This window comes from Lissotriton vulgaris, chromosome 1_1 (assembly GCF_964263255.1).
Source record: "Lissotriton vulgaris chromosome 1_1, aLisVul1.2, whole genome shotgun sequence".
Taxonomy (NCBI): Eukaryota; Metazoa; Chordata; class Amphibia; order Caudata; family Salamandridae; genus Lissotriton; species Lissotriton vulgaris.
This window is the reverse complement of record NC_141685.1, coordinates 879,350,354-879,363,590: the sequence shown is the minus strand read 5'-3', so window position 1 is coordinate 879,363,590 and position 13,237 is coordinate 879,350,354. Positions and strand designations below refer to the sequence as shown.

The window sequence follows — 13,237 nt, the reverse complement described above, 5'->3', positions numbered from 1 at the left end:
GCATACCTGCCAAAACAGAAGATTTTCTTCTACCCTTTTCTGATGATTGCATAATAAAGGCATAGTTTCCAGATAAAGTGAGGAAACATTTTCATATGGCAGTAAACCTCTTGCAGAACATGGGGATAAAAATTAACTTCCAGAAGTCACAATAATCACAGTACTAAATATTCACTATTTAGGAGGGACATGCAACATTTTCTTCGGAGGAATGATTAGAATCTGTCCAACAGAAATGTTGCAGTCTGAACCACAAACTCTATCCAACAGCACGTCAAATCTTCTCATTACTGGGATCAATTGCATCATGCATTTTTCTAACATCGAATGCCAGGCTCCATATCAGGCTATTAAAACAATGCCTGGAGGATCAATGGAACTGGAAATCAGGAAGCTGGGAGAACTAGTTAACATGATCCCATCAAGTTATACAATCATACCCACGTTGGGACATATCAACAGGCCTTGTGCAAAGGCTCCCCTTTCATCAAGACATGCCTTTGCAGACTATGGTAACAGGTTCATCCCTTATTGGATGGGATGCTCACATAGACTATCTACAGGTGCAAGGGACATGGACGAAGAAAGAACAATCCTATCACATCAACCCCTTGAAGTCATTCTAGTTCTAAAATTATTCCTACCTTCATTCAAAACAAATTCACTTTTTTTCAGACGAACAATACAACTATAATGTGTTACTAGAACAAGCAGGGAGAAACACATACAAGAATATTGTCTCTGGGAGATCGGAACATTTGCAACAGGCTGCTGGCAAAGATGATGATCCAAGAAAGAATGATTCTGGTGATCAAGGAATGGCATTAGCAGGAGTTCTTCACAGATCTTCTTCATCTTTCAGAGAGACCACATAGGAGACTCCTGTGCAGACTGGACCTTCTCTACAAGTTTGGGGCCAGATCCTACATCCCAACCTACTATTGATGAACTTACTGGCTTGGCTCCTGAATTCTTGAAATACAGACAATTACATATTCTGTAAGATTGTATGTATATCTTAAAAGAGCCAAAGATACCCTACTCCAGAACATCAGATTTCTTTAAGTGGAAGCCATTCTGCATTGGGTATGGAAGAGATTCTGCATCTGATGTATGCGGAATAACCATAACTTTTTTACATGCCAAGAGAAAGTGGTTATTCCATAGTCTTTGCACCTGGCAAGATCTGGCCTTTCCCTTTTCCCCATCAAAGTTGATCTTGCAGCAGATCTGCATTCATGAAATCTCCTTCACAAACTTTTTTCTTCAAGGTAGCTGTAGGGAAGGATTTCATAGAATGTATTAAGTACTTTTTCCCTCCAATTCGGGACCCTTCTGTACCATGGGAATTGAATACGGTACTTCCAAATCTAATGGGTCCTCCATTAGAACCTATAAACAAAGCGACTCTGCAACATTTATTATGGAAGACAGCCTTCCTTGCAGCCATTACGTCTGTATGCAAAGGCCGCAACATTCTGGCCTTTTGCTCAAATAAGCCTTAGACAGTCATTAATAAGAATAGGATTGTTATGAGAACTCTCTTCCTTTCTTCTGGAGGTATTGTATGATTTTCATGTAAATCAGAGAATCTCTTTACAAACCGTCTTACCAAATCCATCCAATCCAGGGGAAAGAGTCCTTCATACATTAGATGTCAAAAGAGTATTAAAGTTATATCTTGATAAGACAAGAGAAATCGGACAATCTGATCAACAATTTGTATACCTCAGTCCTCTTGGAGCTGGTTTCTCCACTTCAAAACAATCCATTTCCAGGTGGGTTGTCTCGTGCATTATTATCTATTATGTTACCAGTTGGTGAATAAATCCCTCTGTAGTAAACCTCAAAGTCATTCAACTAAGAGAAAAGCAGGAATTGTGGCTCTGTTAAGAAACATATGTGTTGGACTTAGTCTGCTCTGCAGGTCACCCCACATGTTTTGCCTCCCCCCCCCTCCTGTTTTCTGAATATGTTTTTGTTGACTGTTAGGACTCTATGCACTTTACCACTGCTAACCAGTGCTAAAGTGCTTGTGCTCTCCCCCAGAACATGGAACAGTTGGCTTACACCTGATTGGGACATTTAATTTACTTGTAAGTCCCTCTTATATGGTAATGGGGGTACTCGGGCCTGTAAATTAATTGGTATTGGTTGCAGCAGCACTTATTGTGCCAACCACTAAAAGTAGCCTTTTAAAACATGTCTTATGTCTGCCATTGCAGTCTATATTGCCATTTTAAACTGCAAATTTGACCAGGCAAAATAAAGCTTTTGCCAGACATAAACCTTCGTTTTAATGCATATAAGCCACCCCTAAAGTATGCGCTAAACAATCTAAAGCGCATGGCTTATTGTATTTAAAAATTAGGACATAAGTTTTTACGTTTTACATGTCCTGTTAGGGAAGAGCTCCTAAATTCCTTTTTCACTACTGTGAGGCCTACCTCTCCCATAGGATAACATTGAGTTACCTAATTACATTTAATAAGTGCTAACATTTGTTTTGGAGCAGGTTGAAATGTAATGTTGAGACTGTAATTGTAATTTAAAATCCTCTTTAATGGTAAAATCGGATTTTAGATGAACCTTTTGAAAATGCCACTTTTATAAAGTTGCCATTTGTCTGCCCTAAACTCTCTGGGGCCTTCTAGGAGTTTCCAGCAGCTTAAGTTTGTTAATTGCTCCCCATCAAGAATGTGTATTGGGCCAAGGCAGTGTACAATAGGACCTAGGTGTAGCTGGGAGAGAGCCATCTTGTCATGATGGGAGAGGAGGAGCTGGTCCATGCTCCACTTACATTTCAAAGAGCTGCCTCTGGCGCACTCACAAAGGAACTTGATACCAGCCTTTTGTCACCCTAGACCTTTCTGGAGCCTGGTGAAGGAAAGAAATTGAAAGGAAGAAACTTTCCCAAACCAGATGTATAGGTGGTTAGAGGTTAGAAGATGCCCACGACTTCAAAGGGTGGTACCACTTATAAATATTTGACCTACTGAGCTACTCATCAGTACACTCCTGGGCCTGTGGAAGACTTCAGAAGAAATGCCTTGTACAGAGGACTGCCATGCCCCTTGAGGCCTGCCTTCTTTCTCAAAGGCTGCCCTGCGTCTACCAGAGGACTGCCATGCTGCTTGACTCATTTCTTGTTCTTCAGAGGGCAGCACTGCTGCTTGAGGTCTGCCTTGCTGCTTGAAGAAGAGAGTATCATCTACTAACCAAAGACAACCAGAGTGACACCAAGAGCCAGTTAGCTGACCTCCTTTTCTGAGCTATAGGTACACAACAAGTTCCAGAGGCCTCTCTGCAACTGCCCATCTGACCTGCTGCAACTGAACCTGCCAGGGCTCAGGCAAGTCGACCTGCCTGAGCCCTGTGACCTCTGCTGGAGTGAGTTCCTTATCCGCAAGAGGTGCCTCCACAGGTCCTGAACCCATGGCTGGCATCGGTTGCGCTCCTCCTGTGAAATCATGAGGTTTAGAAACACTTTGCTGAACTTTGAGATGGTAACTATTTCAGCAGGACTAACCCGGTACCTGTGTCTGGCTCGCACTCCATTGCAGCCAGCTTGAACTTGTGGCTTTGCCCTGGTCTAGGGCGATCAGATACCTACAGTTAGTGCTTTCTTCTTGGCGCTATCTTTACTTGAACCTTTAAAATTGCATATCTTCTGTTCAACTGATTGGATTTCTGTTATTTTGGTCTCATTTTATTTTTTTAAATGTATACTATTTTTTTAATTGGGTTGGGATTTCTATTGTGCTGTGTTTCCACTTTATTACTGTTTGTGTGGTGCATACATACTTCACACTTTGCCTCTAAGTTAAGCCTGGCAGCTTTTGTGCCAAGCTACCAGACAGTTAAGCAAAGGTCAATTTAGTGACTTTTGTTGTTCACTCTCACAAGGACTTTGGTTATTGCTTGAGAAGGGTTTTCCAGCCCTCTTTATCACAGAATGCGAAAGCTAGGGACTAATCGTACCCATATTTAGAACTCTAACGTACAGGATCATTAAAGATAATAAGAAGAGAAACCTAGCCCACCAAATTGTGGCATGTTTTATCATTGGTGTCTCTTCTCACATAGGTAGGTCACTGCCACCCTTGTGAGCTCAACCGAATCTGGGAGCTGTAATGTGTATAATTATCTGGACTATTGCAGAGGTCCTGTTCAGACTAAACTTTGTTTATTCAACGGGTTTTGTATTATGATAAAAAAATAATTCTCCAAGGTGCTAAGTGGAAATCTGATGATTCCTGCATCCCTTGTGCGCCAACATGTGTCGGTCGAATACAGAAATGCCCTATGGGTTACTCAGTCCTCTTCAGGACTCCTAGAATTACTTACCTACCTTTCTCTAGTTATAGAGATGCATGTAAAAAAGGAGGAATAAGGCTCCCCTGCCTCATCAATGATGCAAAACCTTTTACATCTAGTGACTGTTTTAATTTATTTGAAAGGGTTTAAAATGAAACTTAAATGAAATTTGGCCATTTTTGGCAATTTCTTAGGCTGCTAAGCCTGTTGTCTATATTGATGCGCTTTTTGTCACTTACAGGAGCTTGCACATATATAAATATATATATTTTGTAAAGAGCTCCGGGGTCTCGCGCGTGGTTGGGACAGTGCAGTGCTTATGACTTTAATGAAGATTCCCCTGGAAGAGAACTATGATTACAGGTAAGAAACTTTCCCTGTTTTCATTTATGGAACCATAGAAGTCCTGTAGGACTGGACCAACCGTCCAGATACACCTATTTTTTAACCCCTTCCTGACCACACCAGCACATCGTTCAGTGAAAATGTCTCAAATGTTTGAACAGGTTTACACCAGGTAAAGAAAAGCACGTTTTCAGAGTAAAGATTTAACTTTCTGCCAACGTTTGTGTAATTACATTCAGCTTCTTTTCTGTATTGTTTCCCAAGAATTCCTATGAAAATTAACATGGGAAAATGATGCATTGAGATGCCACCTTTTTCTATGCCCCTCTTTTGGTGGAACACCACAATACTTTCCAGGAAGGAGCTTAGCTGGATGAACTTTCTTTTGGAAAGCTTCATGAAGGTTTAGTCAAATAGTGCTAAAGTTATTAAGGAAACAAAAAAAATGCATGCCTCTGGTAATGTGTGTGTGTATATATATATCAATACTACTATTCTAAAGGAAGAACTTTGAGGTTTTGAGGCGGGTAAACTCGGGAACCACAGCACCAATCCACACACCCGATACATCGTTGTAATCCTCAGGGTGTGCAGATGGACATAGGCTATATAAATTAAAAATAAATACGTTATTACAAAATATAAGTAAAAAAAAAAAAGTAGTCCCTTCAAGGTAGCACCGGCCGCGACGTGCGTGCTGACCTCAGGAGCGGCGTACACGCGAGGAGCGGCGTACAGCAGCAGCCCAGATCAGCGCGGGGAGGAGCAGTGATGAGGAGCGGCAGAGATCAGGGGAGCAGCGAACATAACCGGCGGACAGGCGGTGAGGATCGGCGGGCAGACAGTGAGGAGCGGCGGTGGGGAGGAGCGGTGAGCGAGCCACAGGTACCGGAGGAAAAACAAACGTGTGCAGGAAAAAGTAACGTGGGCAGGTTAACAGGAGGAAAAAGAAACGTGTGCAGGTGACAAAAGCGTACAAAGTGGAGCGAGTAGCAAATGGGGCATTACAGGATGAAAAAGTGATGTGGCCAGTGACGTGGGCAGGTACCAAACGGGGCATTACAGCAGGAAAAAGTGACGTGAGCAGTGACGTGGGCAGGTTACACAAGGTCAGGGCGGGCGGGGGCCCTGAGCCATGATTGCTCCCGGACAACGTTGGGACCGGCTGTTAGTGTGTGTATATATATATATATATATATATAAATATATATATATATATATATATATATATATATATATATATATATATATATATATATATATATATATATATATCCCTCAACGCTGGTAAGCCCATGAGTAGCACACGATGTTCCAAGAAGGTTACCAGCCTTCCTCTAGGTATGAGCAGAATCGGCTCGGCAGATTAAAAATGTTGCAGCCTGTCAATGGCCTGACGCGTTTCGAATTAAATCTTTATCAAAGGCACAGCATAACAGGAACGTGCTGCACTCACTCCCTTGCGTCCTTTAAATGCCACGCCCTGTATGGGACTGCTCCAATGAGACTATGGGACACGCATTGTGGGAGTTGAAGTGCATTTATTTCAGTCAAACATTTCAGCACACTTTTCACTGCATCCGTGTAAGGGTCCTGAAATGAACCCCCAGCCAGCTGATTCCGCCCTCAATCCTGTTAAGAAACTCCGCATTGAGGTTAGTGAATCTTATCCTCGTGGCCCCCTTTCTCTTTATCCGGGGTGGTGCTTGCTCGCGGCCGGGCCGCCGCTGTCCAGTATCGGTGTCTGAGCTTGGCTCTTGTATAACAACTATTTCACACAAAAGGAAAGGGGAGAGGGTCAACTACTCATCTACCCCGAACCCCCTTCTACAACCTATTCGCACCAAGAGGCGTAGAGGGGAAACCGAGACTAAAAACGCATGCAGGGGCACAAAGAGTGTTAGTAAAACTGCCCTCTCTCACACACACATCTGTGTGTGATATGCTTCATCAGCAGGTCTGCTTACAAAACACCCTGGCGTAGCCACGCACAGAATGGAGCATAGGGAAGGGGTAGACAAATAACATAAACTATAATCATAAATGGGTGAGTACAAAGTGCTACCAATCCAGACTGGGAACAGTGATAGAAATAAGTGCAGTGAAAAATAAACCTAAAACTGGCTTGTGGGTAACCGATTTATCCACTTTAGTCCCGGGTCCCACGGACAGGATAAAAATAAAGAAGGATGGGCTTGTTCAAGAGAATATTAGGAACTCACAACAACCCTCCTTAGACTGCCAAAGTCAACATGTTTCGACCGTGATTAGTGTGCCCACACTAACGGGTCACGACAGTCTTCTTCAGGACTCCTATCAGTCCCAGTCAAGCACCCCTGTTACCTTATTCTGGTTAATTACCAGGGTACACAAATACAGCAATCCTGGATTGTGGAGGCAGTTCCTCTGACACGGGATCCAAGTACTGTAAAATAAAACATATATATCCTTGGATGTTAGAAGGATTCTAGCTAGTCACATCAGATCTCATTACAACCAACACCCCTGCCACAGGGACATACAAGCATCTCCTGAGCCATATATGTATGTCCACCCCCCTCCTACATAATAGCGAGGCAAAATCAAAGAGATCAATATTAGTCTTTAGGTCTCCAAATCTCACTCTAGTACATAACCATTCATACCAGATATTCCTAATAGCCCTTATCACACAACAGAAATATACTCCACAAACACATAACTTCGACTACTACCAGTAAGAAGAGAAGTGCAGTAGTCGAGTCTGGAGAGGACCAGTGATTGCACCAGGGTTAAAAGGTCCTGCTCTGGGAAGAAGCAACGGATTCCCCAAAGAAGGCGCAGTTGGTATCGAGCAGATTTTGCAATGGAATTGATGTGGGGAATTAGATTGAGTTTTTTGTCTAGTATGACACCAAGGGATTTGGCGCTTTCGACAATGATGGGTTTATTGTTTAGTAGATTCATCTGATCCATCCAAGATTGAACCGGGGGAGGAGAGAGTGAGGAGGAGAAGAGGAGGAATTCAGTTTTGGAGGGATTCAGAATCAGTTGATGAGTTGACATCCAGTTTTGAATGGAGTCGAGAGTGGAGCTTAGGATGGAGAGATCGTGAGTAGAGGCAATCTTGAGGTATCATCAAGATAATCATGCCAATGATTGCGCTGAGATGTGCCCAAACATAATCAAGACCTCTCAAATAAATGCCAAAACCCTGGGAAGCCACACCCCATAAACCTGGTCATTAATAAAAGATAAAACAAAACACAGAGAAAAAGGCTAAATACGCTCGGCCAAAAAGGGAACAGCAGGATGGGGTCCCCTTCCATCGGTTCATGTGTATTGGTACCGGGGCGGTCAGATAGGAATACTCTGCCATTCATAGTTCATCATAACAAAAGCAGCGGGAGAGTGTTTTCTTATTACAGTTGGCATTGAGGCTTAAAATCGAATCTGGAGACGGTTGAGAGAGAGGTGTTACTACTCAAGCATCGACAGATTCGGTGCCCGGGATGAAAATCCCCTAGTAAGTGCATGCCAGGGGATGTCATCATTTAATCCCACTATGTTGCTTTTAAGTCGGTAAACCCACTTCTGTTCACGCAGTAATAGTACTCTATTTTTATCCCCACCAACCTAGTTGCACTGTAGTTTTTCACTAATGGTCCATCTTAAGTCTTCCGTCGTATGTCCCATTTCAAGGAAATGGGCAGTCAGTCTCGTATTAGATCTATCACATCTCACAGTGCTCCGGTGTTCCTATATCCAAGTTTTTACTTTTCGTCTGGTCATCCCAACATATTGCCTCATGCAGGGACATGTAATCAGGTAGATTACCCCATCTGAATTACAATTCGTATGGGTCCTCTGTTCCCAAGGATACGTTAAGCCAATGTCAATACATTTGGTGTTATTTGTCAAATGACATACACTGCAAGATCCACAGCGTGTGTGTCCAATTACCGGAGGTAGAAGAGTAGGTGTATAACAAACCCATCAGAATTCAGTTAATCCCCAAAAACATATTTTCATATATCAGTGAGTTAGGAGCCGTTAGAGATTTTTCTACATCTTCCATTTCATTGATATCATTTACAGATAGTATTTCATTGCTGGATGCATCACTCCTGGTGGAGCCGTTAGTAGAAGATATCAGTTGCTGTAATTTATTAACGCTAATATTTGATAACCTTTGGCAGAGTTCCTCATAAAAAGCCCGTAACATTGTGACCCTCATCTTTAGACCCATTCTGTTTTGAGGAATCCTTCATTGCCATTCGTGTCACACTGCAGTAATATTTATAGATAGCATTCACACTGAGGTAAGTAGTTGAATCTCTTCATGACGTAGGGTGGATCATTTTCATGTAGGAGTGTTGGTCTTTGGCGTCAACGGTTTCAGGAGCTCCTTATATGTATCTGTCACACTAAAGGGAGACTCAATCATCTACATAACTTCCTCAGCTGGATACGCCATTGTGGGTTATACCTTGAGATCTCTTCTAGGGGGCTTAGGCCGCTTCTGTGTGAGAAGACATACTGTTAACACTTCCTTGTTTCAAGGCCTTCTGATGCCAGATGGCCTAGAGTTGTCACATCCTGGTCACATAGCCCTCTGGGTCACGGGTCATAAGTGACAACACATCCTGGTAATATGGCCTTTATGGGTTAGGGCTCGTGAGCAGCATCACATCCTAGTTACATTACCTAGATGTGATGTTATTTCCTGGGCATGTGATCTGGACGAAAAATCACTCCTCTGGACCGGGCCCGGGGCCCCTTAAGTCCTGTGTCCAGAAGTGATGTTACTTTGAGGGTGTGGCTCTATTCCTCTTTAGGGTGACGCCGGTGATCGAAAGTATCCTGGCTTTTTGCTGGTTCCCAGCTATTGGTAGCACCTAAAAGAAGCCAGGGTGCATGAAGATAGTTTCAACAATATAGCTTTATTGGATGTAGCGAATGAGTTCATGGTGCAGTGCCAAGAGAAGGATAGCCAAAGGGAGACGCCCAGGGGTAAGAGTGTAAACAAAAGTAAGATATGGATGGAAGTACAATGAGTGACGCCTTTAAAAGTGCAAAAGAAGGTGAGTCAAGAGCAGACTAATGAGGAGGGTAAGGGAATGAGTGCTGTGTAAGTCGCGGGCAATTTGTATGGTTCTTGAAATACATTTGTATGGTTCTTGAAAAACCTCGCCAGACTAACCCTTGATTGGCTTATCTTGTCTCTCTCCCCCTACAGGCAACAGATGTGTATGCAGGACACCTAATTCGCGGGCTGACTACCAACACGGTCTTCACAGTGGCAATAGACCCCTCTGGAGTAGTGATGTGGCACCTCATTCCCCACTTCTTCTGACCCCTCACCATGGGGAGAAGGTGCATGCCCGCTGAGGTGTCCTCGGAGAGAACTCCAGCAGAGTGGGTTGTGGTAATGCTGCTGTGCCAGACACCCTTATGTAGGCATGGTGAGAAGTGACAACAAGTGTGGAGTGGAGGGTAGCAAAGATGACGGACACTACCAACGGCTCCCTCCCTGCTTTCCAGGAGTTTCTACCACAGCCGTCTCTCATGACGCAGTCATGTTTCAGTGAGAATAGACGATAGAATACTTGCGGCTTCTGGGAAGAAAAGCAGGCCAAGCGAGCAACAATTTCCTGCGACGCTAGTCTGTCACTGTCACCGTGACATCATGTGACTTGGCTGAAACATGATACTACTTTGATAGGATCGTTCTAGTCACAATTTCCTCCCCATATCAATACCTAGATGTATTCTGATTCGTCTACAACTGCTCTCCCAGAACCAAGGCTCTGTAGGTTGCGCGCAGAGGGCACACTATTTCTTTTGTTTTCTACCCGTGCGTTGCAGTGCCTCACATAGGATTCCAACGATTTTTGAAAATTGAGATGCGTCCGCAGCAGAATAAGTTGACGCTTGCATGTATAATGCAACATGACCGGACACTCACATGATACAACCTTAACTCACCACACCAAGGATAACTTAATAGACACGTATGATATCTTGAACTAACCAACTGAGACATTGCACTTAAGTGCCCAATAACTGTACAAATGATGCACAAAAATAGGAGGGCGCAGTTAAATGAGATGCGCGCACATTAATTCGCCGTGATGACGCAGCTACGCTCGTTTGGGACACCACTCATAGAATTCGTAACAGCCCCCGAAGGAGCAACCGACCGACTAGTTTGGCATGGCGAGTTGGAGGATAGCGCCTTCACACCCATAACACAGCATTGCAGGTCAGAAGTCGCTGGATGTGTTAGTTCTTCCTGTGCTACGGAAATTAACAGTTTGTGGGACCTGCGGCTTCCACACCGGAGGAGTGGGCGCGCAGCACTACCTTCACCCAGGAGATCCTCAGTAGTGCTTGAAAGATATTGTCTTTTAAACGACAGACTTTGCACCTGTTGAGATCGAGATGCATAAAGTGTCGACAGGGAAAGGGTGGGGGTTGGGAGAGTTTATTTTTTTCTTTCTGGAATAGAAAAATACAGAATTGAGACTATTTTCGTAATTTTGGTGTTGGCTATGAAATTTGTTCGAGTTGAATGTAAGACGGAGGGGCCTATTTTAGACAACTGGAGGTGGCGGTCTTTAAACATCTAAAATGGGTAGTTTTCTCAGTTCCTTCTCTGAGCTTGTCAGCCTCATTTCCCAGCCCAGACCACAGTTTTTAGATCTCGCCTGAGTTAGCGCATGCACTGCTCTGGCAAGACTTTTAATAAGTGGGCTTCAAAAATCCGACCACACACTTTTTGTGTGGCCTAAAGCGCACCACTCGTATGCTATTTTATAATTTCCTTTTAGCGCGCGCGCACACAAGACCCGTGCTTGTTTTTCAATGCGCATTGGTAAAATAGTGAGCCGTCCATGCAATGCAATAATGTCTTCTTTGTGAAATGCATTTCAATACTGGTGCCTCAGACCAGACTGCCACTATCCTTCCCTTACACCCACCCTGCGCAAATTCAATTCAAGCCCTAGGAAAAATGTGTGCAAATGTCTACCCGAAGTGCTGTCGTGATCCCCACAGGCAGAGTCCACCAATCACACAGTATCCTTCTGTTTTTGTGCCCTTACATCACACAGGACTTCGTAGGGATCACGCACGCCGCCCTATCAATAAACCAGTCCCCCCCTCCCTGCACAGTGGCTGCTCGCACAAAAGAGAGCTGCTGTGTACTCTTCATTAAGGCAGAGAAGATTCCTACGAGCACATACATGCCCTTTGGGTGACTCATGATGTGCCCTCACACAGACAACCACAGGGTATCTGTAAGTGCACACTAGCCATAAACTCTACTACACCACTGTGGTCTCATCGAATTCCATCAAATTCACACTGGGATCGATGGTCTCCACCCTACCTCATCCTCTCTCCAAACATTCTAATGACCCATACTAGTGTGTATATCTACCTCTGACTCTTCTGTGATCTGTCGCCCTTTTTCACACAGAAGGAAAGTTACGCCCCTTCCGATCCTCCTATTCCCTCAGTGTACAATAGTTTCTAACGAGTTGTGCTGTCTTCATCGATTGCTGTGAAGGCCGCAGAATGAGTGCCTACTCCGGACTTCCCAACATTAAAAACGTCTGATCTTGGGCTAAACTCTATCTTTTTATGCCTCATTATTCTTATCTACTGAACCTGCATAATTTTAATCTCGTTCATAGGCTCGCTCCACGCTCTATTTAATAGCAGCACGTTTACATGCTTCAAGTTTTCTATGCGCCGTTTACTTCTCTGCTCGAATGACTCCTCAATCTTTTCAAACTATAGTGTGCCCGATCATCCTCACGTCAGCTAAACGCATAAATCGTATGCATACATGCTGTACAACTTCAGTACCATGCATGCATCTCTTGCCATTTGCCACTGTGTGCCCCTGCGTACCCTTCCCACAGACAATGGCACAGCTTATCCTTCTCGCGCAAACACTGTTACACAGGACACCACCCTTGTGCAGACAAAATCCCAGTTTACCCCGTTCGTGCCAGCACAGTGAAACATCTCATTAACCTCACGCAGGTTCAGAGGCACATCTATGCTTGTGCACTCACAGTACCACAATTGACTACGCTCATGCAGCAGACACAGTGGCATATCTCACTTCCCTCGTGCAAAGTGATACAGGTGACCACTCTCTCGCGGCCACAGTGACATGCCTAAAATGCCTGCCTACACCCCGCAGAGAGAGGTCTGATCCTGTGCCCAAGCGGCATTGCCAGCCAGCTCAATATTACCACAACTTCTACTTTTAGCACAGTTGGGTTGCTGTGCTCTTCCGTGCACACCTGTAGATATTTACCCAATCCTCAAAGCAGCCTACATGCAGCCCACTTCTCCCCTTATTGCGAGGCTTTCAAGGGATGTCTGGAGGGCGAGTGTGTTATATGAAGATTTACAGACATGTAGCTACACTTTAAATGCCTCATGGGTAGCCTCGTCTGATTGTTAAACGCAGCACGGAGATGGTTGTACCGCCTGACCCACAATAGGAGATTGGCCAAGGGTAACTCCCCACGCACCCTGGTACAGCCTCGTAAACACGCCCCTCAGCAATGGCGGT

At 44.2% G+C, this 13,237-nt stretch overlaps 1 protein-coding gene across 1 annotated transcript in view; it reads left to right on the top strand.

Moving 5' to 3' along the window:
- Positions 1–11,181, top strand: part of NAGA (alpha-N-acetylgalactosaminidase) — a 509,595-nt gene extending 498,414 nt beyond the window's left edge. Inside the window, exon 8 of the mRNA XM_086958456.1 lies at positions 9,881–11,181. Within this exon, the coding sequence (XP_086814582.1) occupies positions 9,881–9,997 (117 nt within the window). The 3' untranslated portion in view covers positions 9,998–11,181. The remainder of the gene's footprint in view (positions 1–9,880) is intronic.
- The last annotated feature ends 2,056 nt before the right edge of the window (positions 11,182–13,237 follow it).